The sequence below is a fragment of the Adiantum capillus-veneris genome, chromosome 11, assembly GCF_014529385.1.
Source record: "Adiantum capillus-veneris isolate H3 chromosome 11, ASM1452938v2, whole genome shotgun sequence".
Classification (NCBI taxonomy): Eukaryota; Viridiplantae; Streptophyta; class Polypodiopsida; order Polypodiales; family Pteridaceae; genus Adiantum; species Adiantum capillus-veneris.
In genome coordinates this window covers 5,376,466-5,403,714 of record NC_140941.1, presented here as the reverse complement: position 1 = coordinate 5,403,714, position 27,249 = coordinate 5,376,466, and the positions used below count along the sequence as shown (strand labels likewise).

At 45.0% G+C, this 27,249-nt stretch overlaps 1 protein-coding gene across 1 annotated transcript in view; it reads right to left on the bottom strand.

Annotated features, from left to right (window-relative positions):
- Nucleotides 1–27,249, bottom strand: part of LOC147446835 (uncharacterized) — a 51,622-nt gene that overhangs the window by 2,480 nt on the left and 21,893 nt on the right. The window contains exon 2 of the mRNA XM_086522792.1: nucleotides 12–129. Coding sequence (XP_086378918.1) covers nucleotides 12–129 — 118 coding nt within the window. The remainder of the gene's footprint in view (nucleotides 1–11; nucleotides 130–27,249) is intronic.

Genomic DNA, 27,249 nt, shown 5'->3' with positions numbered 1-27,249 from the left:
AAAGTGCATACCTCATCTTCTGGTATCTCACAGAGCACACGCAGCCGCTTGCAAGCATTAACAACCTTCCTGTCTGTGCTGGGACAGCCTACTGCTACTACTGTCTTAATATGTTTTTTCGTCATGAACCTGTCAAAATAGGCTAGTGTGAGAAACATGATGGCAATGCCTCAACTCAAAAGCCAGCAACCAGTAGTCTTAAAACACTAAAATGACGCTGCTAAAAAGTAAACATGCTGTTCAAAAGTGAACGTCCTCATTGTACTCATTTTCTATGTGAATCAATGCAACAAATACTTCACAACAATTAAAACATCATGCTGGAAGAACTATCTAGATTGCTGAACTATCATCTGTTCCATACAGCTGGTAATTACTTTCCTATCCTTATAGGTCATGTTGTTGCAGATATCATCAGAAACCTGTACTTTGAGAAGTGTTGATTCAAACATGTACTATGAAAAGAGTTGATTCATCCCAGGCCTAAGGGAGTGCTCTTTTATCAGAAATGTGCTGACTGGGGCCTTTTCTTTATTTCTCCCGCCACTAAGTCAAAAATATTAGCTGCAGTTTGTACTGTCTCTAGACTCGATGTCATTAAGAGCATGGAACTCCAGGAATCCAGAACTTGGAACAAAGTGAACTAGTCATATTCTAAGTACTAGCAAAGGAAAGTTCCGAAGAGACAATGTGAGTAAACTACCCGACGTGAAACATCACAAACACATGATGCGAGACAGAAAATTACAGCCTGCTGTATTTTTGTGCAGGTTTTGAGTCACACACCTCAACTGCAAGGTATCGCCAAGGGAGCCTCGAGAAAGCCTTGGGTGCTTATACAGGACAATTTAGAGATATTTCCCATGGGGAATCTCGTCTAATTCAAAGGGCAAGTGATCCTACAAGTGTTATAGCGCGAGGGCTATCCACAAAAGTGATCAGCATCAGAGCGCAAAACAGACAATTACAGCTTGCTGTAATTTCTTACAGATTTAGGGTTTTTGCTAGTTTTGATGCCTACAAGGGAATCACTGAACAGGTGTTTTGGCGCAAATTGGAAGCCAAAAACAGAAATTTCAGCATACTGTAAAACCCCGCCAGGTTTTGTAAAGTGTGTGAAAAGTCACTGTTTACACAAGATTTTGTCCGTGGAGACTTCTACTATGGTTATGCTGCCGAGGTTGGCTTAAAGTAGGGGAATTTCAGCTCGATAAAAGTGGGACAATGTAACCGTCCCGTAGGGTGGTAGACTTTGGCTTTCAACCGAAACTTAACTTTAGACTTTCGGACACAGAGAAACTTTGCAAATAAAAACCTATAACGGGAATTGACACTTCAAACACACAAGTCTTGGAAGCTAGAACGCTACCAAGCAGACATCGACACCTGTTGGCCCCAAAGACTGGTGTCCCTTTCGGTATTTCTTTATACTTAATGCAAAAAAACGATCCGATCACTTTCACCTAACTCCCACCAAGCTGTTCGGACTTGTCCATAGCTCGCAGGTTTTGGACCCAATTTCGCTAGCATAATGACGCAAAATCCTTATAGGTCAAAAGTACACGCCTCCCCGCATTTTGAAAGCTTTACGGTGAGCTGCAAGTCAATTTCAATGTGCTGTAATTTTCTATTTTGCCATTGTTAGGTGCCTACAGCCCTGTACACGCATCCCAAGGCCTTTCCAGGGCTCCTCTAGTGATTCCCTGCAGTTTAGGTGCAAAACCCTAAACCTGCATAAAAACACAACGGACTGTAATTCTCTGTTTTGGACGGTTTCAAGCGGAGCGAACACGTCTACGCGTGTCAGATGCTTCCACACGCAATGGGACAGTTCGCCTTTGGATCCGAGGAGTTTTCACACGAGAAAACTCGCCGATTTCGCAATCCTTCGCGATGGAACTGTGCGTACCTATGGGGGATTAGCGATTAGCTAATCCGACTCCTGCTCAGAAGGCTCTTGCCTTGGCAAACGCACATAAACCCTCAGAACTATACATGGTCAACTAAGTAGCCCACCTAGTGGGGCATTACCATATGTGCCAAAGGGGAGAGAAAGATACGCGAGAGCAAGTCATCGAGTTGCATAAGACAACGGAGAATGCAAGCTTTCCATTAAAGCTGTGATCACCTGCACCCACTACTCACCCACACACTATAAAGCACAATGAGCTGCAAATCAACCTCCTCTCTCAATTTGGGCGCCCCCTCTTTTGGCTGAGAGTGCCAAATTGCAACAGGGCCGCCATGTGTCCAATTTGCCTCTTTAGAGTTAATTCCTAGTACCCACCGAATTATAAGTGTATCAAGGGGGCCTAAATGACTTTGAACTGAGCCTAGACACCCTTTTATTGCTTAGATTTCACCATAGCAACCACAGTACGGGATCGAGACGTTTTATACGTGGTGTACAATACGCGTACTAAACGTATTTTTGAAAATCAAAAATAAAATACGTCAACCATTTTAGATTTGACACTTTAATAAGGACAAATGAAGTTGGTCGTATGACTCTTCAATGTTTAATCATAGCATACATAAACAGGCACCATAAAGCTCTAAAACACACTTAATCAACTAGCAAAAGACATTAAGAACAGAACACTTTTTGAGCAAAAAAACGCTAGAATAGAAAACGTTATGAGACGTACTGTACATTTCAATACGGGACTTCCGTATTCTAAATAAAGTCCGTGTATTATAGCTGCTATGGATTCCAATGCTGACTGGCTCGACCATCTCATGGCGACCTGCCCTTCCCAACTGCGGGTGAAACTCTTGATCGTCGGCCGTTTCACACTGTTGCTAAATTGGGTTTATCTGACATAAAAATAATTCTAAATGAATTATTGAATTTATAAGTGAGAGGGTTTTTCGCTTGGGACACTACGAAAAATAATTATAAATAAATTATTGAAATTTTAAGTGAGAGGGTTTTTCTCACTGGAGACATTCGAGTACAATGTATTCCTAGTGTGTCATTCAGAGTAATGACGGGAGCACTGTGAAAGGGAATATCTGTAAGGCCAGCACGAACAGGTACTTCTGGTGCGTCACATCGAATGGTGACAAGGAGCATCGGGAAGAAGTATCCGACCATCCATGAACGGACATCTCTGATGCGTCAGAGGATGGGTGACATAGAGCATCGCGAAGGAGATTGTACCGTAAGTTCGGTAGGAAAGGACTAGGTGATGGGTATTCTTGATGCGTCACAAGGTGGGTGACGGGTGCATTGGAAAGGGAATATCCATTGTCAGGAGGAAATTCCGAACTGTGCTAGAATTGTGCACAAGGAAAAGCAAGCACTGGAATGAAGATGGGTTCAGAGGAACCTTTGAGGAAAAACGGATCCTTTCTAAGAAAGCGGGTTACTTTTCGCGAAAGCAGATGCTTTCCCTGTCTGCTTTCCCTGGAGGAAGTCTATGTCTGCATTTCAACTGTGCATGTGATTGCATCCAGAGACGCCTGGAAAGTGCTGTAAAAGCATTGTTTTTAAGTTATAAGGTTTTATTGAGTTTTTGGGCAGATTCGGACTATTTTTACAATACGTCGGCCGCCCACTTAATAAGTGGACAACCATCTGATAAATAAGGCAACAAATCAACCACGATTTTCTCTCTCTCTCTCTCTCTCTCTCTACTCCTGTCACAAAACGGGAGCGTACACGAGCACTTAGAAAATCTGATAATTATGATTCTTTGAAAACATGAGAGACGGGAGAAGATCGACACAGTATTGGGGACCAGAAGATGGGCTGGTCCCCCCCCCCCGTTAAGAGTATTCTTTTATTCAGGGAGAATTCTTATACAAGCACGAGAACCCGAGAAAACCCCTTCGTTCTGTAATCTTAGACCCGAAGGTCGTGCTTTCCCGTAAAGGGCTTGGGCACAAGGCCGTTCCTTCCCGTCAGGGACTTAGGCGCGAGCCGTACTTTCCCGTAAGGGACTCAGGCGCGAAGCCGTACTTCCCGTGAAAGGCCTTCCCGTGAGGCGAGAGATTCCTACAAAACAAACCACACAAAGCAACAATTCTCAATGCGTATCAACACCTTATACCTGTCGCTTCTTGCTCGGAGAATCGACCTCCGTACTCAATCGTTACGCGAACACTGGCAGTTTCCGTCGCCAGTCTCTGATCCAGAATCCCAGCGCTTGCACTTCCTGCTGCTTCCGGCCTCTGCAAACTGAAACGCTGGCTACCCTTTTATAGGGTCTGACACCCGGCAAGAATAGGGGTCCAAAAGCAGAGCTTGGTGCTCCTAGAGAGAGGAGAGAGAAAATCGCATTTTCTAGAGAGAGGAGAGAGAGATCGCAATTCAGCCCCCCTTGCGTTGGTTTTAGCGCTGGCTTTTTTCTATAAGAGCCTTGCCTGCTTTATTTTATTAATAAAGGGGCCGGTCACTTAAAAGTGACCGGTCACTTTATAAAATAAAATGTGAACAAGTTCAAACTTTAAAAACTCACTCAGTTAGTGAAAACAATGCTACACGGACACATTCCAAGCGTCCCCGAGTGCAGGACACGACACAGATGCAATGCAGACAAAGACTCCTCGCGGGAAAACATCTGTCCTCCCGCGACTGTTCCTGCTTTTCGTAAAAAGCTTCATTGAACCCATCTTTATTCTTGTGCTTGCGTTCTTACGCGTATTTTCTTACTCAGTTCGGATTTTCTCCTTAGCCTACGGGATGCCCCCTTACTGATGCACCCGTCACCCATCATGTGACGCATCAGGGGCACTCCTAACCCGGCCCTTTCCACCGAACTTACGAAAACTCCTTCGCGATGTTTACCGTCACCCATCAAATGACACATCAGAGTTGTCCGTTCCTGATGGCAGTTCCTGTAGCTACAATCTTTTTAACAGTTCTTAGTGCACATAATAAAATATCCTAAAAAAGAGATTTAATCATTAAAAATAAGAAAATAGTCCAATTAGCAACATCCCTCTGGCTTCTAAACAGTTGACCTCAACTGTAGTGCTTGGACATATACCTCCAGTATCTCGGGATAAGCTGCTAATTCCTCCTGCGTCATCCACTGAGCATCTAGATTCGAATAGTTCTTAAACTTAACCAAATACTTTCGTGTTATCTTTCCGTATTTGAGAGACCGCTCTTGATGACTTACTATCTGCTCCGGTTGGAGTATTTCTTATGTTTCCTCAACCTCAGGAGGTTCCTCAACGCTAAGCTGGCTTGGAGGCGGTCCCACATACGGCCGGAGTAAACTGACATGGAAAGCATTATGGATCTTCCAATTAGGCGGTAGCTCTAATCGAAAGGTGACATCATTTACTCGCTCAGTGATCTTAAACGGCCCATAATAACGGGTATAAAGTTTTACCACCTTCCCCTTATGAGACGCTTGTTTCTGAAGTCTTGTCTTCTCAAACTTGAGTAAGACTAACTGTCCGACTGTTAAGTCTAGATTGCTCACGTGCTTGTCTGTAGCTTTCTTATGCTTTTCCTGAGAGCGTAGAATAGCTCTCCTAACTTGCCCGTAGGCTGTGTCCAAATCCCGGACAAATTCATCTGCTGCAAAGATCTTATCCTTAGTTAAAAGGATCGGTGGAAGCAAAGGCTTACCATAGAGAATCTCAAAGGGTGCTTTCCCCGTCGATGAGTGTATGGTATTGTTATACGCATACTCGACAAGAGGCAAATATTTCTCCCAGTCAAATTGCCGGTCTAACACATAAGCTTTTAACATATCCAATACTGTGGAATTGGCTATCTCACTTTGCCCGTCCGTTTGAGGATGGTAGGCAGATGAAAAATTCAGCTTGGTACCAAGATTATCCATCAAGGCACGCCAAAAATTTCCTGTCATGCGAGGATCTCGATCACTCACAATAGACTTAGGCATTCCATGATGCTTAAAGATCTGTGCCAGGAAGACCCTAGCCATATGATCTGCTTTGATCGTTTTCTTGACTGGTATAAAGTATGCTTGCTTGCTAAACCTATCCACAATGGTCCAGATCGCGTCATTTCCAGCCTGAGTTCTAGGGAGGTCCATGATGAAGTCCATGGCAATACTTTCCCAAGGTTCATTAGGCACAGGCAAAGGTTGTAGCAACCCAGGCGCGTCTTATGCCGATCATACTTCACTTTTTGGCAAACCAAGCATTCCCTGACATACTTATCAATGTCTGCTTTAAGGCTAGGCCAAAAGAAATATCTTTCCATTGCTAAGGTCGTAGGGAGAATACCCCGATGACCCGCATAAGGCGAAGCATGTGCTTCCTCCATGATCTTCTTTCTTAATGGTTCCGCCACACATATGGCCTAATGGTGGTAGAGATAACCGTCCCGAATGGAATAGGGAAACTCATTCTCTCCACGATGTAGCTTTCCCCAAATGGTGGAGAAGTCTGGGTCATTCGGATACAAATCCGGTAGTGCTTCTAATTCTTGGTGATACACCGAAGTGATAGCCTTCACCCTTGGCCACCTAGACAAGGCATTTGCGACCACATTCTTACTCCCAGCCGTGTGAAGGATTTGGAAGTGAAACATAGACAAAAAGTTTGCCCATCTCATCTGCTTCTCAGATAGTTTCCTTTGCGTAAGAAAATACCGCAAACTCTGGTGATCAGTCTTGATCACAAAATCCGCTCCTAGAAGATAGTGCTTCCAGTTGGATAAGGCGTGAATCACAGCCGTGAGTTCCTTTTCGTAGATTGATGCATGCAACTCTACATCCTTAAGCCGTCTACTTTCGTAGGCCACTGCATGGCCTTCCTGGTTCAACACTGCTCCGATGCAATCGCCTGAAGCATCACAGTGAACCTCAAATGGTTTCCTTAAGTCAGGCACTATCAAAATAGGTCCATGGCTTAGCAAGTACTTGAGCCGATCAAAAGCTCCTTGTTGTCTCGATCCCCATCTGAAAGGAATCTTCTTCTTTGTTAAATCATGAAGTGGTCCTGCTACATGAGCAAATCCTCGGACAAACCTTCGATAATATGAACATAATCCCAGAAAGCTACGTACATCATGTACCGTAGTGGGAATAGGCCAATCTTCTACCACTCGGATCTTGGCAGGATCCATACTCACTTGATTGTGAGAGACTATATGGCCGAGATAGTGTATCTCTGAGAGAAAGAATTCGCTCTTCTTTGCATTCACATGCAACTCATGCTTTCACAATTCTTGAAACACTAAGTCTAAGTGCTTCCGATGTTCCTCTTCTGACTTAGAGAAGATGAGTATGTCGTCAAAGAATACTCCCGTAAAAGCTCGATACGGACTGAAAATGCGATCCATCATGCGATTGTACGTCGCAGGAGCATTGGTCAAGCTGAAAGGCATTACCAAAAATTCATATAGTCCAAAGGTTGTGCGGAAAGCAGCCTTATGGACATCCTCACGGGCGATCCGTATTTGATGATACCCACTCTTTAAGTCTATGCGACTAAAGACACTTGCACCCTACAACTTATCAAGTATATCATCAATCCGAGGGATCCGAAAGCGGTTCTTGATCGTGATCTTGTTTAAAGACCTGTAGTCTATGCACATTCGAAACGTGCCATCTTTCTTCTGCACCAGTAGAATTGGAGAGCAGTAGGGTGAAGCACTTGGCCGTACTAACCCTTTCTCTAGAAGCTCGTTGAGTTGCTTCAAAATTTCCTCTTGCTGAGCAAGACTTACCCAATAAGGGGGTTGATTGGGAGGCGAGCTACCCGGTATGAGATCTATGCGGTGATCTTCCGGGCGTACCGGAGGGAGTTCATATGAAGCAGTCTTTGTACTTTTCAATAAATTGAAGACGCTTAATTTCCAGACTAGAGAGAGAGTCCCTACTAGTTTTATCCTTCTCACGTGCAAAAATCAAGTAAGCAGAAACACACTTCTTCATTTCTTTCTTAATGGAGATATGGATTACAATTGGGAACTGCCAATCTCTTGCATCAGCTTGAATCTTTATTTTCTTACCCCCATGATCAAAACTGAGGGTCTTTTCCACATAATCGGGAATAGGTGTCATGTGGAAGTGCCATGGCATTCCCAAGATGATATCACATCCCACGATGGGTGCCATCAAAAATGATTCGCGGTCCTTGTACTCGCCAATCCGAAGATTGAGCTGTCCTTGCACGGGAGTTGCATTGGTTGTCAACCCCTCGAATGCTAATCCGGATGTACCGGTGTGCCAAGCTGAGCCAGTGTGAGGCACAATCATTCCGCAGTATCCAGGGAGATGAAGTTATCCGTGGATCCTGGATCATAAAGAATCAGTACTCGCTGGTTGTTCAAAGACCCCCAGCCCTTCAGAAGTTGACGCTTCCCTTTCTCCGTTTTTGTGTTTCCTTGAACATCTGGGATTGAGTTCGAGCTTGGTGGTGCGGGTTCCTTCCTTGCTTTCTCTTGCCTCGTAGAGGCTTGCTCTTGCCGTTGCTGCTTTAGCGGGCAGTCCGGTTTCATATGTCCTTTCTCGCCACAGTAGAAGCATCTTCCTTCCTCTCTGAAAGTTTGAAGTTGAGTAGGAGAAAGATACTTAGTTCGCTTTCCAGTGCCCTCTGGCTTCTTAGAATGATCATCGTCTCTAGATGGAGGACGTTTTCTTCCTTGGCTCCCATGGTCATCGTAGACCCCTCTTTGTCTTGCACGGTAAGTGCTATGCTCCATCTTTCTGGGCGTTCCAGTTGAGTGCAAATCCTCAGCAATGATTGCTGACTCCATCATCCTCTGAAGAGTGTCATGCGGATACACCTTTTTACTCTTTCGAAGCTGCGGTTGGAGACCAGCTTCGAACTTTCTTTTCTTTTCCTCGTCGGCAATCTTCATGAAGGGAGTGACCTTCAGAAGAACCGACCAATACTTGTCCACATAAGTCGTTACTCTTTCATGTTCCTTCTGAGCAAGCCAGTCCCATTCCTTCCGTATGTCCTGCTCGAAGTCAGGTGGAAGAAATTGTTCATAAAATTCAGATTTGAAGCTCTCCCAAGTTTTGGCCTAAGAACCTTCCAGAATCTTGGCTAACCACCAATTACTTGCCGTTTCCTTGAGGTGCATCCCCACATGGCGTAATTTGGATCTTTCTGTGAAGTGCCCATTGGTAAAGGCAACTTCAAACTGTCTGATGAAGGACAGTGCTTTGGAGATGTCTCTCCGTCCGTTGTAGGTTTCGAACTTGATGTCCTTGTCGCCCGATTTGAAGACTCTCATGCGATGTTGAGACTTGCGACCATGCTTCTTGAATCGAGGCTTATCTTTAGGTTGATGTAGGGTAGTGGCAGTAGTAGTTGCTTCCTTCTTCTGACGAGATGATCGAGAAGTAGAAGTATAATCAGGAGAGTAAGATGGAGATGAGATAGAGATGTCCTTGCTCTCGTCTAGCAAAAAGAGCGCTTTTTCCTGGCCTTTCCTTGAAGTAGGCCGTTCATTCCGATCCGAAGATCCTTTGTGCACCTCCGCACGTTCTTCTTCTCTTGCCTCCTGTGGCCTCACGCCAACAGTGTTGTCTGGATGCTTGGCTGCATCAGCTCCATTCGTTTTCTTCATTCTGCCCAAAAGCTCCTGGACGTCTAGCAATAGTAAGATTTGTTGCAACTCCGCAAGCTGAGCTTGCACTTGTTGAAGCTCCTCTTCAACGCTTCTCCCTTGGCTCGACATGGTTCTTCCCGTTCTTCCCGGAATCGTCCTTCTTTGCAGAGAAAGAGAGGAGTCCGAGCTCTGATACCACTGTCACAAAACGGGACCGTACACGAGCACTTAGAAAATCTGATAATTATGATTCTTTGAAAACATGAGAGAAGGGAGAAGATCGACACAGTATTGGGGACCAGAAGATGGGCTGGTCCCCCCCCCCCGTTAAGAGTATTCTTTTATTCAGGGAGAATTCTTATACAAGCACGAGAACCCGAGGAAACCCCTCCGTTCTGTAATCTTAGACCCGAAGGTCGTGCTTTCCCGTAAAGGGCTTGGGCACAACGCCGTTCCTTCCCTTAAGGGACTTAGGTGCGAGCCATACTTTCCCGTAAGGGACTTAGGCGTGAAGTCGTACTTCCCGTGAAGGGCCTTCCCGTGAGGCGGGAGATTCCTGCAAAACAAACCACACAGAGCAACAATTCTCAATGCGTATCAACACCTTATACCTGTCGCTTCTTGCTCGGAGAATCGACCTCCGTACTCAATCGTCACGCGAACACTGGCAGTTTCCGTCGCCAGTCTCTGCTCCAGAATCCCAGCGCTTGCACTTCCTACTGCTTCCGGCCTCTGCAAACTGAAACGCTGGCTACCCTTTTATAGGGTCTGACACCCGGCAGGAATAGGGGTCCAAAAGCAGAGCTTGGTGCTCCTAGAGAGAGGAGAGAGAAAATCGCGTTTTCTAGAGAGAGGAGAGAGAGAGAGAGATCGCAATTCAGCCCCCCCTGCATTGGTTTTAGCGTTGGCTTTTTCCTATAAAAGCCTTGCCTGCTTTATTTTATTAATAAAGGGGCCGGTCACTTTATAAAATAAAATGTGAACCTGTTCAAACTTTAAAAACTCACTCAGTTAGTGAAAACAATGCTACACGGACACATTCCAGGCATCCCCGGGTGCAGGACACGACACAAATGCAATGCAAACAAAGACTCCTCGCGGGAAAACATCTGTCCTCCCGCGACTGTTCTTGCTTTTCGTAAAAAGCTTCATTGAACCCATCTTTATTCTTGTGCTTGCGTTCTTACGCGTATTTTCTTACTCAGTTCGGATTTTCTCCTTAGCCTACGGGATGCCCCCTTACTGATGCACCCGTCACCCATCATGTGACGCATCAGGGGCACTCGTAACCCGGCCCTTTCCACCGAACTTACGGAAACTCCTTCGCGATGTTTACCGTCACCCATCAAATGACACAACAGAGTTGTCCGTTCCTGATGGCAATTCCTGTAGCTACAATCTTTTTAACAGTTCTTAGTGCACATAATAAAATATCCTAAAAAAGGATTTAATCATTAAAAATAAGAAAATAGTCCAATTAGCAACAACTCCTCTGAGGCCTACGCGCTGGTGCTGAAGCTGAGAGTTTATGCGCGAGAGAGAGAGCAACAGGCGAGCAAGAGCAACAGGAGCAGCAGGGCAACGCGAGCAGGAGCAGGCAAGAGGAGCAGTAGGGCAACGCGAGCAGGAGCAAGGCAGCGCGAGCAGGGGCAGGCAGGAGCAGCAAGGCAGGCGAGCAGGAGCAGGGCGCACACAAAGCTCTCCAGCTCTGATCGTACGCACACGCTCTCTCTGCAAGCTCCTCTACGCGTAGAAAGACTTTCTACGCGTAGCAAGTCCCATCCTGCGTGCGCCCCGATATCCCCTTTATCTACGCGTAGAAGTCAAATAGCTCCTACGTTAAAGTTTAAAGATTTTTAAGCTTTAAGATAAACTTTTAAGTTTGCCATATTCTCACTGTTTCTCAGTCCCTCACCCTAGTACCCTAGTACCCTAGTACCCTACCCCACATTTGTGGCTCGGGTTCAATGGATCCGCCTACCGAAGGGGAAGGGCCGTGTGTAGATAGCTACACCACCCCAAAAAAAAACAACAGCTACATTTAAACGGAGAAACAGAGATACTGTACTATCACCAAGATCCTTACGAGTGGGGAAAACCTCCAGGATACATGATGAGCTAATGATGGAGAAGGTCCAAGTGATGCTCAAATCAGAGCTAAACTGTATGAGGGATGACATCAGGAAGGAAATGCACGCGAGCGCTGAGAGCTACAGGAACTCCATGTATGGAGACATAATGAGAGAACTAAGGAGAGAGAATGCGTTATGCAAAAGAAACTCGATGAGGCAGTAGCAAGTTTTGAAGCATGGAGAACAAATATGGAAAAGCACATGGGGGAAAAAGATGCAATAATCGAGGAGCTAAAAGGAGAACTTGCGGCTTGCAAATCTGCAACTAAGGAGAAGGGAGACGACCAACCTTCGATGCTGAAGGAGCTCGAGGACATGAAGGATCAGATGAAAGCTCTACGGGAAGGAGATGAACAGAAATCGAAAACGACATCTTCATGGGCGGAATGTCTTTTTAAGACACAAGAAAAGGTTGATGAAGCAGAGAAATGGATTGAGGATGCGAAGAAAGGGAAGGCCCATATGCCCAAGACCACACCTACCTCCACCTATTAATATGACCATTGAGGAAGAGCAAAAAAGGAAGAATCGGGCTCTGCATGTGCGGGTCACAGGAGTCAAAGACAAAGAGAATGTAGATGAAGAAGTGAAGGAACTGCTACAACGCATAGGCATCACAGAGCCTACTCACACAAGTGCATGAAGAGTGGGCAAGAAAGGAATTGATGAGAAGGGAAACGTAAAGGATAGGGCACTTATTCTCCGCTTCCCGAATATAAAAATAAGGAAAGAATTTCTAAAGAAGAGGCCAACTCTTAAGAAAACCAGTATTTTCCTGGGAGATGACCTTACATTGGCACAAGTGGCACACATGCAAGAGTTGATGCCAGAGATCAGGGCAGCAAGAGAAAAGGGGAAAATCGCCTTTTATAGAGGAGGGAAAGTAGTGGTTCTAGAAAAGCGCTCAGCATGACGGTGAGAGACCTATGGGGCGACGCTCCGAATAGCGGCGTGGAATTGTAATGGATCATATAGGCTAGATGTAGGTGCCTTTGAAGACAACTTTAGGGACAGAGACATAGTTTTCTACTCAGAGACACACCAGATACCGAGACAGCGTATGCCACATGTGAAGGGTTATTTATGGGAAACAGCTGGTCGACCAGACAAGAGATCTCTACGGGGTAGCCGGGGTTCAGGAGGAGTAGCAGTCTTATTTAAAGAGGAGCTGAAACCACTACAACAGATTATCAGGAAAGATAAGCAAGCAAGGTATATGTGGGTGAGAATGAGAGCCGAGACATGTAGATTTCTATATATCGCTATATGCTACTTCCCTCCAAGTACATCAATCTACTCCTCACCTAAAGGACAGTCCCCTTTCTCCATATTGAATAATGACATATGGGAGTTCTCTAGAGATGGAGACATCGTTCTCTTAGGAGACTTTAATGCCAGAACGGCCAACTCTCAAGCAGTATTCTATGATACTTCTGAGGAAATGCTCAGAGAAGTGGATTTATCACAGAGGGGGCTTATTAGAAACTCACAAGATAAAGAACACACTGAATATGGGAGACATCTCATGGAGATGGCAACTATACATGGTTTGGCCATACTTAATGGTCTAGAGAATTTCCCTTTATCTGAGGGATTCACATGCTTCCCGCACAGGCATGGGGCCAGTACAGTGGATTATGTCATGACTTCACCAAGCTTTATTTCTAGTATCGAGGACTTTAAGGTGGGACCCAGACCGGTTGGGATTGCAATGGATCATGCTCTCTTGACCTTATCAATCTCCTTCCAATACAATGCCTCTCAAGTACAAAGGAAGAAGACACACACAAGATATACTTTCACACCAAAGACTAATTCATTCTATGTGGAAAAGATCTATAATAGGATGTGGGCAGCCGAGCCAATATATACTGTAGAGGAAATTACTTCTCAGTTAACAGAGATACTACATGGAGCAACACAAGAGGCATACCCACATACTCAACCTGATCAGAAGAGAGGATCTGGGAACATGCCTCAAAACAGTTGGTAGAGCGAGGAATGCAGAGAGACGAGAACCCAGGTCCAGAAAGAGATTACACTTGGGATCATCACATATAAGCAGTCTCGGATTGCTCTTCGGCGTATAGTACGTCGCAAGAAAAGGGCATTTTTAGCCAAACTGGAGAAGGATTTATATCAACTCTTCTTGAGTCAAGACTCACATGAGGCCTGGCACTTATTTCACGAGCACTCACCACCTCCGACGATTACTTCTCCTGAGATTTGGGGTCAATATGTAACATCATTATATATGGTATCTGGACAGCCTCCATTACCAGATCCGCTAGAGCCATGCCCTGCTACTAGTACTTTCTTTACTACGGAAATGGTGAAAAAAGCCTTTGATAAGATGAAGACAAGAAGAGCATATGATCATGATGGTTTAGTAGCAGAACATCTGATCCATGCCAAGGATCTACTTTCAGAAGTCCTTGCTCGTCTGTTTAATCAGGTCATGTGTGAAGGATTGCCTGAATCTTGGAAATTATCTACTATCGTACCTATTTTCAAGTCACGGGATCCTATGATACCCGGGAACTACCGTACCATTATGGTAGGTCACACATTGACCCAACTGTACGCATCCATTCTTGAACAAAAATTGAGTAGATGGGCAGAGAATGAGGGCATAAGGGCAACAGGACAAGTTGGATTCAAGAGGGGTTATTCCACTTTAGATCATATTCTTACGCTCAGAGCCATTATTGAGGAAGGAAGAGCAAGCGGGAGAAGGATGTATTGTTGCTTTGTGGATTTTCGAAAAGCTTTTGATACAATACCAAGGGCCAGATTGATGCGCAGGATGCAAGAGTTAGGGGTCCCCAAAGAGATTATTTGGGGAATCATGGCCTTCGCCGCCAGGACCCAGTAGGCGAGTTCCCTCGCGAAGAAGTGCCTACAGAGCGTGTTTCTATCGCGACAAGCTGCTGTTTTTCTCTGTTTTCAGCCCACAAACATTGTAGACGGGACTGATTTACGAGAAGGAACCCGAGAACGCACCTCTTTTGTGTGTAGGATTGGAATAGAGGATTTTCTATGTAGAGATCTCTTCCAGGTAATTGCTCTTTTCGAGAACTGAGTTGCGTTTCGAGCGTCAAGACTTTGAAGGTAACGATTTTCATGTTATGATCTCTAAGTACTTGTTTGCAGGTGTACTTCCTCTTAGTGACGGAGTAGGAGCAGAGGAAGGCATGAGCCTCTGCAAGAGAAATCGCTCTAAGAACTAGAGTCAGATCAGCCCAGGGGTTTTGTACCCAAGTTTGGGACGAAGATCCGCGTCTGAGAAAGCAAAGTTACTCTACTTGAAGAGGACTATGGAAACAGAGTTGGAAAAGAGAGTGGCCGAGATGCCATGCCCAAAGTCTAGAAGGTGAAACCCAAAGGCGAGAACCTTGATTCTCGAAGATTTGGAATAAGGAACGCAAGTTCCTTGGAATAGGGTTTTGCCCTAGGAATAGGAAGCCGAGGCTTCCAGGAACCATCGTCTTATTCTAGAACGAACGTGGTAATACGTTCGGTTCAAGTGCTTTTATAGACTTCTCCTCAATAATAACGATACTATTACGCGGAGGGGGGACCAGCCCATCTTCTGCTCCCCAGTACTGTGTCGATCTTCTCACTCTCTATCTTTCTCTCTCTATTCTCTCTATATACTCTGGCTTCAGTATTAAGTGATAAATTCTAATTATCCGAGTATATTCTACATTGCTATGCGCTCCCATTTGTGACACACACTGGCCACGCAATGTCCGGCCATTTGTGACTTCAAAAAGAGGGTCTCAAAAATTAAATAAAATCATCGGAAAGAAAACAACAACTAAGGTTAGCAGTTGCCACGTCCACGTAACAATAATTAGCAGTTGCCAGGTCCTCGTGACAAAACAGCTTGTAGAAGTTTACATGCTTTTCTGAAGTGTTTTAAGAATAAAGAAATACTGAAGGGGCACCTACAAGGTGTCGCTATCTACTTAAAAACCAAGTCGTGAATTGTTTTGAAGTGTTGAATTTCAGTCACAAGTTTCTTCAAGAAGTTCCTTTGTGTCGTAAAGTTCAAGTAAAGATTGGGTGAAAGCTAAGGCCTACCTCCCTCTAGGGAGTCTACGGGCCGCTTACAGGACACTTCGAGGAAGCGGCCCAAATTCCAACAAAAGTCCAAATCACTGTTAAAACCCTCTCTCGACACCATCCCGCATGGTGCCCAAGACAAGAAAAATGCCAAGAATGTCCTCATTGGTAATACAGTGAAGAAGGGGGGCTTGTTTTGGTTGTAGCCAAACGTGCCACCAAATCAAAGATTGCCCCAAGAAGAAAACCAAGAAAATGCAAGGACGCCCCTCGGTTCATATTCACGAGATCTCATGTAACTTTGATATTATTCAAGTTGAAATCCATCATTTAGCACATAGTTCATGCACTAATTATACACTTAGACCTAAAGTGTTTGATAAGCACGATCTTCTTAGTTTCCCCGAGAAGATCAATGGTCATGATGTGACGGTACTCCTTGATAATGGAAGCTCACATCCTTTTGTGGATGCAAAATAAATAGAAACTGCACCTGCAGACACAGGATAGTGCCCCCGAGTATCATGTGAAGATGGCTCAAGATGAAGATAAGAATGTCTGGAATCAGATGGTTCCAAGCTTGGCATTGGACCTAGCTGATTACAAAAATGTAAGGTGCAGCAGAAGTGAATGTTGAACTTTGCTCAAGATTAGTGCTCCGAACTATGCTCAAGGGTCCCTTTTACTTAGGGAAGGGAGAGCCTTCTGTTCCTTTAGTGAGAGAGTGCAATGGACACAAACAAAGTGGTAAACACTGTGAATGAAGGTGCATGAGACTGAGGTAGAGAGAGAAGAATACGACACCAGAATGTTGTCAAAAACCTCCTCCGAAGGCCCCACTCTCTATGGCGAGAGCGGTCTACTATTGATTGCACAAATCTCTACAATGCTTTGGACTTGCCGACGATGTCGACGACGATGAGGACCATGACGAGACGGGCTGCAATCTGAAAATGCTAAGGGCTGAAATCTGCAAATCTTTATCTACTGAATTCTGACTCTATGTCGGTGACGACGGCGATGACAACGATGCAACGACGCGCTAAAAACGCACATGCTGAAATCTGCGTTTTCCGGGCTGAAACTGCAAACGCTCGCTGATCAGACCGTGCGGCAAGGATCTGTTGCAGGAAGGTGATGTAAGGTGTAGCAGAAGTGAATGTTGAACTTTGCTCAAGATGAGTGCTCCAAACTGTGCTCAAGGGTTCCTTTTACTTACGGAAGAGAGAACCTTCCGTTTCTTTAGTGAGAGAGTGCAATGGACACAAACAAAGTGGTGAACATTGTGAATGAAGGTGCATGAGACTGAGAGATAGAGAGAGAAGAATACGACACCAGAAGGTTGTCAAAACCCTCCTCCGAAGGCCCCACTCTCTATGGCGAGAGCGTTCTACTATTGATTGCATAAATCTCTACAATGCTTGGCCTTGCCAACGATGTCGACGACGATGAGGACGACAATGAGACGGGCTGAAATCTGAAAATGCTAATGGCTGAAATCTACAAATCTGTTTCTGCTGAATTCTGACTCTATGTCGGTGAGATCTGCGAGGTTTGGGGGTCCTACTGCGATGTCTGACTACTGGAAACTGAAAACGCTGGTGCTACTGTGGATCTTGTCGCGATGGAACTACAAAACGCTAGGGGCTGATCTGCAATTCAAAAACGCTGGCTGAAATCTAGGTCCTGCTGTGGGGAATTGCTAAAACTAGGGCTGATCTGCTGTCTTTCTGTTGCCGGGGCTGATTTGCAATGCAAACGCCAGGGCTGGTCTTCAATGCAACGTGTCACGTGACACATCCAACCTATGTATCCGTGGACAAGCTACAGCATGACCAGGGTTCAGTTCGGTCAAGTCAGTCTAGAATAGGAAGTGATCTGGCACTTTTGTGAGTCTGTTCGCAAACCGTGCATTACCAGACACTTAGAATAGATGCATATCCTCTGGTTGCACACAGCATGATCATCAGATTTCAGTCATAACCCATCAAGAGCATTTTTAGAGTGCATAGATCTATTTTCCCTATTTTTGACATTTTTCACTTATTATTTTTAAGTGACTTTTGTTGAAAACTAGGTAGGGCAATTTTGCTAAGTTTTTGCATCTGCAAGGCACTTTAGCGTTTTTGCAGATCTTCGTGACGGAATCCCCACAAGCATCAGCGTTTTCGGTTTTCAGCAGTTAGCACCCGCGGTAGAACCCCCGAACCTCGCAGATCTCACCTTCCCACAATAGATTCTCACTACACCGTCAGATCCCGCAAAGTTCGCAATTTCAGCCCGGAAAACGAAGATTTCAGCATCTGCGTTTTCAGCGTGTTGTCGTTGCATCGTCGCCATCGACATCGTCATCGACATAGAGTCAGAATTCAGCAGATAAAGATTTACATATTTCAGCGCTTAGCATTTTCAGATTTCAGTTCATCTCATCGTCGTCCTCGTCGTCGTCGACATCGTCGGCAAGTCCAAGCATTATAGAGATTTGTGCAATCGTAAGTAGACCGTTCTCGCCATAGAGAGTGGGGCCTTCGGAGGAGGGTTTTTGACAACATTCTGGTGTCGTATTCTTCTCTCTCTATCTCTCAATCTCATGTACCTTCATTCACAGTGTTCATCCACTTTGTTTGTGTCCATTGCACTCTCTCACTAAAGGAACGGAAGGCTCTCCCTTCCGTAAGTAAAAGGAACCTTGAGCACAGTTCGGAGCACTCATCTTGAGCACAGTTCGGAGCACTCACTTTCGCTGCACCTTACATTGGTATCAGAGCTTTGGCAGTGTTATGTATCATTCAAGGAAAGAACCACAAAAAAAAAAAAGAAAATTGCTTGTTGCAGTCGCACGTAACCCAAGTTCTCTTGGGCGTGTCGATTCCTAATCATCTTTTTGAAGAGTGACAGGAAACCCAAGAAAGAAGGGCTTATCCAACCTACCCTTTGTGTCTCTTTTTACTCATTGAGAGCGGATCGTGCACTTAGCGGCCGGTCAATCGACGTGAGGTGGGAAAAAGCAACCTTGGTGTGAGCGCAAGGCCGCCAAGGGGTGCGCCCGCAGAAAAGAGCAGAACTCGGGTGAAGAAAAGATCCTTCTCTAACACAGATTGCAAGCTAAAGAAGAACCTCAAGACCCGCAAGAACCTCAAGAACTCAAGAACCCCAAGAACCAAGACCCCCAAGAATCCAAGTTCCTTGTGAACTTAAGAACCCAAGACCACAAGAACCCACGACTTCAGTGGATGGTCATCACTCGAAGCAAAATGGATACTTTGCTTGGAGGTGATGAGCATGAGAGAGGCGAAGAAGAATTTCCCCCACCATAAGGTTTTTCCGACTCTCCCCCTTCCCCATCTATGCCAAGGATTGCACCAAATCCTATGGAGGAGAATTTGATCGCGAGAACAAAGAAAGACCAGCAACATTTGATCGCGAGAACAAAGCAAGACAAGCAATGAACGACCGACACATGAAGGAAATGTTGCGACTCTTTTCTCAAGTTCAGGCACAGATGCAAGAGATTCGTGAAAAGGAGACTCTCTCAGTCTCTTCTTCTCTCAAGAATGACAGACATGATTTGATGATAATGATAAGCATGAAGAATTGCATGACAATGGCAAGCATGATGATTTGGATGACAATGACAAGCATGATGATTTGGATGACAATGACAAGCATGATGATTTACATGAAGATGATGTGATTGTTCACAAGGATAATGTGTTAGTTGATACTTTTTCTAGTGAAGCTAACCTCATTGTAGATTCGATCAATCACGAAGAACTCATCTTGGCTCTGGAGTCAAGGTCCAAAGAACCCCCTCAGGAAGAACCGATCTTGGCTCTCAAGCCTAGGTCCCAAGAACCCCCTCAGGAAGAACCGATCTTGGCTCTCGAGCCTAGGTCTAGAGAACCCTCACTAGAAGTACTATGTGTTCGTATGATTAATTAGCACGCATTGTTCGAGTGTTGCATTCGTAATGCTTTCCTGTATTTTAGTCACCGTCCTTATGTGATCCCTTTTCACAAGCATGACATATTGTACGCTAAGCACGATTCACTCATGAATGAGCACGGATGTATACGGATTTCTCATGAAAAGCTGAAAAGTATGCATTCAAGGAAGTCACATTCCATGTCTCTTCCTTGGCACGACACAATTGTAGAAAGAGCACAAGACAGTATGAGCACCAAGCATGGGTATTTCCGTTGTGAATTGCCACAGTTGATTGATTTAGATCGGAAAAACAAGATTCGATCTCATTGTTTGTGTGTGCGTGGTGAACGGTTTGACACTCCGTCTATTTGTTCATCTACATTGCATGCACAGTCTTTTCGGAAGCCGAGATTTTTTCCAGTCACTTTACATGGAATAGGTATGTCCATGTTTTTGTGTTGGAAGTGGTTTCAGGAATTTTCAGGCATGGAGATTCTTAAAGAAGGAAGAAGCATGACTCTAAACGAAGTTGAAAAATTAAAAGAGCCACAGCAGACTTTGTGTCGCTTTCGGCGCGGCCCAAAGAAGCAAGCGTTGCAAACCTTTATGAAGTTCAAATATCGCACGACCCACACCTCAGAGTGGGCCGGCGAAGAGTCCTTTCGAGGATTCCGGATGTTGTTGGCGATCTCCCTCGACGCCATACAGTTCGGTACCAATACCTAACTTTGAAAAGGAGGGGATGTCACGTGACACATCCAACCCTATGTATCCATGGACAAGCTACAACTTGACCAGGGTTCAGTTCAATCCAGTCAGTCTAGAATAAAAAGTAATTTGACACTTTCGTGAGTCTGTTCGCAGACCGTGCATTACCAGACACTTGAAATAGATGCATATCCTCTGGTTGCACACAGCATGAGCATTAGATTTCAGTCAGAACCTATCAAGAGCATTTTTACAGTGCATAGACCTATTTTCCCTATTTTTGATATTTTTCACTTATTATTTTTAAGTTACTTTTGTAGGAAACTAGGTAGGACAATTTTGCTAAGATTATATATAAGCAAACCAGAGTTAGCACTTTCTGGTAGAAGAGGCAACAGGAGCACTCGCTCAACAGGCAACTTCTCAGTAGAACCCCTAGATGCCCTAGCGTTTTTGCATCCCAGCAGAAGGCTAGCGTTTTTGGACCAGCTCAACCAGCGTTTTTGCTTTGACAACAGCCTAGCGACAGCAAGAAGCATCAGCAGACTCCCCAGTGTTGGCAGATTTCCACCGCAAAAACAAAGATCAACCCTAGTGTTTTTGCATCTGCAAGGCACTTCAGCGTTTTTACAGATCTCGCGACGGAATCCCCACAAGCATCAATGTTTTCAGTTTTCAGCAGTTAGCACCCGCAGTAGGACTCCCAAACCTCGCAGATCTCACCTTCCCGCAACAGATTCTCGCCGCACGGTCAGATCCCGCAAAGTTCACAGTGTCAGCCGGGAAAACGCAGATTTCAGCATCTACGTTTTCAGCGCGTCGCCGTCGTCGCATCGTCGCCATCGACATCGTCATCAACATAGAGTCATAATTCAGCAGATAAAGATTTGCAGATTTCAGCCCTTAGCATTTTCAAGTTTCAGCCCGTCTCGAAATCGTCCTCATCGTCGGCAAGTCAAAGCATTGTAGAGATTTGTGCAATCATAAGTAGACCGCTCTGGCCATAGAGATTGGGGCCTTCGAAGGAGGGTTTTTGACAACATTCTGGTGTCGTATTCTTCTCTCTCTATCTCTCAATCTCATGTACCTTCATTCACAGTGTTCATCCACTTTGTTTGTGTCCATTCCACTCTCTCACTAAAGAAACGGAAGGCTCTCTGTAACAAACTTGGACACTCCAAGTCAAGAATCAACCGCGACAGCACCAAATAACCACTTCAAAACAATTCACAGATCACAATAGATTTGCACTGGCCCGGCGGAGTTCCGTGCCTAGAGATATTGGCCCCAAAGACTGGCGCCCCTTTCGGTATTTCTTTTTGTATTAATCAATCATCAAAGTACAAGAGAGCGGTTAGGGTTTCACTCTCAGACTCTGCGTCCAGATGCTCTGAGAAGTGAGGCCCTCACCACTAATTTAAAGGTTACAAGGGATGCCCAAAAGCAAAGCCCCAAAAGCTTTTAAAATCAAAAGCATCAGTTCTCTCTCTCTCTTAGAGAGTCTTTTCTCTTTTTTTTTTATAAAAAAAAAAGCAAAAGCAAAATTCGCGTCGCTCATCATTTTCCAAAAAAAAAAATAATAATAATAATCCGCCTCCGCGATTTCCGGAATTTAGGGTTTTTGGCAGAAATTAGGGTTTCTACTGTCCGCCACGTCATCACTTTGTGACATACCCCCCTCTTGAAAGCATTGTAATCGACCGCGATTACGCCTGCAAAACCGACAAAAGCCATAAACCGTCTTAGCAGACACTGACTGTTAGTACCTACGTACTAGGAACACACATCTAGCACATGTACAAAATCGACAGTCACATCACACGACATCACAGGACATCACCAGACATCACAGGACATCACATGACATTCAACATTCATTCGGATCTTAGACCATCATTTATCGGCAATGTAGCTAGCAATCACATCTAGGTCCAATCGGGACCTCATCGATGTCCGATTGACTAACCCCTATTGCAACCATGTCTATTCGAGATCAATCAGACCAAAATGCTGCAGTCATTTCGGCTATCAGTTCCTGCACTCACAAGAAGTCAAGAACAAATCAGTATCATAATCAAGAATTCCATTTCATAAAGTCATCCAGCAGAATACTGTCAGCTCTCAGTATCCCTGAAGCTCAAAGAGACATCAATGACTTTAGTATCAAAATCGAGGCATCTGTTGACAAAGGAGTGGAGCGACTCCCCTCTTGTGCATCCCACTGCACCAGATCTTCGGCCAAGCTGAGTTTCTGGGTTCCGTTTGGAGTAGACTATGCTAAACCAAAACATCGAGGTAAAGTTTCACAATCCGAGGAGTATCTGCTAGGTCCTCCTCCTCCATCCACTTCGCATCAAATGCAGGAAAGTTCTTGAACTTAACCAAGAACCGCCTTCGGACTTTACCTTTCTTCGTATCATTATGTGCCAAAATCGGTTCAGGAACAAGGATCTCCTCGTTTTCTTCCACTTCGGGTTGCTCATCAGGCTCCCCATCATCAGGCACATCACCCTTAACAGGGTTCAAGAGACTCACATGCAATGCATTATGAATCCTCCAAGTATCTGGCAGGTCCAATCGGAAGGAGACATCATTTATCTTGTCAGTAATCTGGAAAGGTCCGTAGTATCACATACTAAGCTTTGGAAAAAGCCTCTCCTTTCCCTTTTTTTTTCCTTAGGCGTGCCTTCTCAAAAGTAAGAGCACCCAATCATCCTCCTTCAGTTTCCAGTCGCGACGATGGCGATCCGCTGCCTTTTTCTGTCGTTCTTGAGACTTCTGTAAAGTCTCGTGAACCTTGGCAAAAGCCGTATCCAAATCTCGCGAATATTCATCCGCTTCAAATTTCTAATCTTTCGTGCTCAGGAAGGATGGAACCTTCGCAGCAGTTTCAACAATCTCTCATGGCGTCTTCCCCGTCGAAGAGTGTATCGTGTTATTGTAGGCAAATTCCACCAAAGGTAAGTTCTTTTCCCATTGAGTCTTCTGATGCGAGATACAAGACTTCAATAAATCTAAAATCACTGAATTGGCAATCTCAAATTGCCCGTCAGTCTGCAAGTGGAACGATGACGAGAACTGCAACCGCGTCCCAATGTTCTCCCAAATTGCCTTCCAAAACAAACTCATAAATCTGGGGTCTCTGTCGGAGACAATCGTCTCAGGCGTGCCATGTAATCGGAAAATCATCGTGATCATTCTGTATTCTCGGGAGATTAAAAAAAATGAAATCCATTTCAATATTTTCCCAGGGGCGGGTGGGTGGGTATGGGTAAAGGCTGTAACAATCCCTGTGCCTTATGCCTGTCAAACTTGACCTTCTAGCATACCAAGCAACTGCGCACAAACTCTTCCACATCCTTCTTCAGTCTCCGCCAAAAGAAATCTCTCTCTACCCCTTTCATGGTGGTAGCAATGCTGCGGTGACCCGTAAAAGGTGGACAGTGGCAATCAGTCATAACCTTTTCCCTCAACGGCTGTGTAACGCACAACATAGTCTTTTTCATCAAGTAGCCTTCTCGAAGGGAGTATCCAGCTATTGTCTCCCCATCCCGTATCCGTGTGAAAATATCTGCAAAATCTGTATCTGTGGCACACTGATCGACCATATCCTCGAAGCTCCTATGATGTATCGCGAAAATAGCCAGAACCAACGGTTTCCGAGACAAAGCATCTGCCACCACATTCTTCTGTCCCTGCACATGGACAATCTGGAAGTGAAACTGTGACAAGATGTTCGCCCACCGCATCTGCTTTTCCGAAAGCTGCTTCTGTGACAACAAGTAGCGCAAACTCTGATGGTCTGTAAAGACAATAAAATCCGCTCCGAGTAGGTAATGCCGCCACTGAGTAAGAGCATGGATAACCGCCAAAAGCTCTTTCTCATAAATCTGTGCTGTCATCTCCGGCCTAGAGAACAAACGGCTCTCGTAAGCTATGACATGGCCTTCTTGCATCAAGACCGCACCCAGACTACGACCACAAGCATCACAATATACTTCGAATGACTTCTGCAAGTCCGGCAAAGTCAAAATAGGTCCCGTAGTCAATTTCTCTTTCAATGTCTGAAAGGCAGTCACCTCTGTGGGTCCCCACGAAAAAGGTACTCCTTTCTGTGTCAAGATATGCAAAGGGGAAGCAACCTCTGCAAACTTTCGTATGAACCGCCTGTAGTATGAACATAGTCCCAAGAAGCTTCTAACTTCATGGACATTCCTCAAATCGGGCCAATCACGGATAGTCTCTATCTTGGCCGGGTCCATTTGCACTCCTGTTGTGTTGCTGACACAATGTGTCCCAAAAAGTGTATCCATGGTAGGAAAAAATTCACTTTTCTTTGCATTAATCACTAGCGTGTGATCTCGTAATGCCTAAAAGACTTGAAGCAGATGATCTCTGTGTTCTGCCTCATTCTTCGAGAAAACAATGATGTCGTCAAAGAAAGTGCCAACAAATAGCCTGTACTCTCGAAAAATCCTGTCCATCATCCGGTTAAATGTCGCAGGAGCATTGGTTAAGCCAAAAGGCATCACCAAAAACTCAAATAACCCAAAAGTCGTCCGAAAAGCTGTCTTGTAGACATCTCCTGGCGCTATCCTGATCTGATGATATCCACTCTTCAAGTCAATCCTGCTAAAGCACGAGGATCCCTGTAACCTGTCGAGTATATCATCGATCCTAGGAATCGGAAATCTGTTCTTGATGGTGATTTCGTTGAGAGTGCTATAATCGATGCACATTCTCCAAGATCTGTCTTTCTTCAAAATCAACAACACTGGAGAGCAATACGGTGAAGTACTAAGCTGGACAAGACCCTTTTCCAAGAGGTCTTTCACTGAGTTCATAATCTTTTCATTCTGTACTCGGCTCACACAATAAGGTGGCCGATTCGGTGGTGTGCTTCCAGATATCAGATCAATGGTATGATCTTCAGGCCCTCTCAAAAGCAATCGGCATGAGCGTGGAGAAAAAAATCTTGGCGTTCTTTTCTTCAGGTCAAAACATATTCAACTTTTATCCATGGTTCAATTCTCCCAAAAGAATGAGTAAGAAAACTGAAGTTCATCAAGTACAATCTCTAAGCCCTTCATTTATCAAAGTCGCTTTCTCGGCCCGGTAGTCAACCACGGCGTAGTTCTTGTGGTACCAAGGGATCCCGAGTAGAACGTCACTCACGTGCCCTGAACACCCCTGTCATTGCAAACGAAGTTTGCCAATGCTCGGTGTAATGGCAACATCCCATCCGGGTGCCAGTCGAACTACCTCCGCCAGTGGCGTCAGTCTGTCGGGCGCAGTTCCAAATCGAGCCGCCAATTCCAAGTGAAAAGAAGTTGGCCTTGGCTCCTTCAAAAGAGCTTCTTGATCCTTCACTTTGCCCCAAAAAAAAAACGGCAAAGTTTGTACTTTCATTCATTTGATTCGGTGCAAGTCCCACGCCATGTGGTACCAGTTCTGCTTTTCTATCTGCCTTTTCTGCCACATTTCTCAGCTGCTCTCGAACTCTCAGACCTGTCGTCGTCTTTATCATTCTGTTCTTTCTGTGCCTTATCAGGGCACTTTGCGGAAATATGTCCATGTTTCCCGCATCCAAAGCACTTCCCCTCTCTGATGAAGCGAGCTCTCTCCTCAGGAGTAAGCTTGGGTCGTGCATCCTTTTTTTTTCTCTGGGTTGCTCTTTTTCATTCTACTTTCATTCCCAGAAGTCTGTTTGGCTCGTTGTGTCATGGCCTCATCTGTGGGGTAGGTCAGACTACCAGAGTGAATGGCAAAGCCCCGCTTCGCATGACTCATCAACTCCTGAATAGAAGCTGACTTTTGTTCCAAGCAGTGATCTCGGATCTCTGTAGGTAGACCCAAGGTAAACCGCTCAATTTGTTCTCTGAACGAGATCTTCTTGAATGAAGAGGCGGGTAGAAAAGAGCTCCAGAATCTTTCACAATAAGAATTCACTGTATCGCTCTTGGTCATCCGGAGATGGTTCCAAGCAGCTCGTATATCTCGCTCAAACTCTTGAGTCAACCAAGAAGAAATAAAAAGCCTCTTGAATTTCAGCCATGTAACTGGCACAGTCTTGCTTAATAGAAGCGTGGACCACCAAGTACGAGCATTCCCCTCAGAGTAAGAGGCAGCTCTCCGAATCTTGGAGTGCTCTGAATAGCGTCCTCCCGCGAAAGCGATGTCAAACTGCTGTATAAGAGACAAAGCCTTCGAAGCATCTGAGTATCCTGAAAAGTATTAAACTTGATCGAGTGGCCACCTTTCTTAAACTCTCGGACTTTCTTGCTGTTATCTTCGAGAAAGTCATACTGGTTGGCTTTGTAAAAATTCTTCTTGTTCGCATAAAACTTTCCATCATCGGAATCTGAGCTGTCTGTAGACGAGTCCTCAGTAGAACTGTCAGTCTCTGGGCGAGATGTAGCCTTCTTTGCCTTTTTCTTGCCCGTTCCGAAGCTTTGTGTCTTGCTTCGCTTTTTGCTTTTTTTCTGTCTTCTTCGCTCTAATCCGAGGAGCTAGAAGAACTGTCAGAAGAAGAAGAAGAAGAACTGGGTACTCCTTCAAATCGAACACGCTTCTTCCGTTTCTTTGCTTTGTCGAATGTCGACTGACGACCCAAATATCCCGGGAAGTCAGTACCTTTGTTCTGCTTTTTGCCGTGCTTTTTGCCTTTCTTTTGCACGTCGAAAAGCTGAGCAATCCGTGCATCAACCACGTTCTCCAGTTCCTTCTCCGTATATTTCTTGGAGGTAGAAGGTTTCTTGAGAGCGGGTTTCGGGAGTGGTGTTGTGGTTCTCTGCCACTCCATCTGTACCTCTTTCAAAGAGGTCTGGTTCATATATTTTACCATCTTCGGGTCCTTGGCAAAATTGAGCATCATCTTTGTTGCATCGCCAATCAATTGACGACGCTCCATCTCTGTTT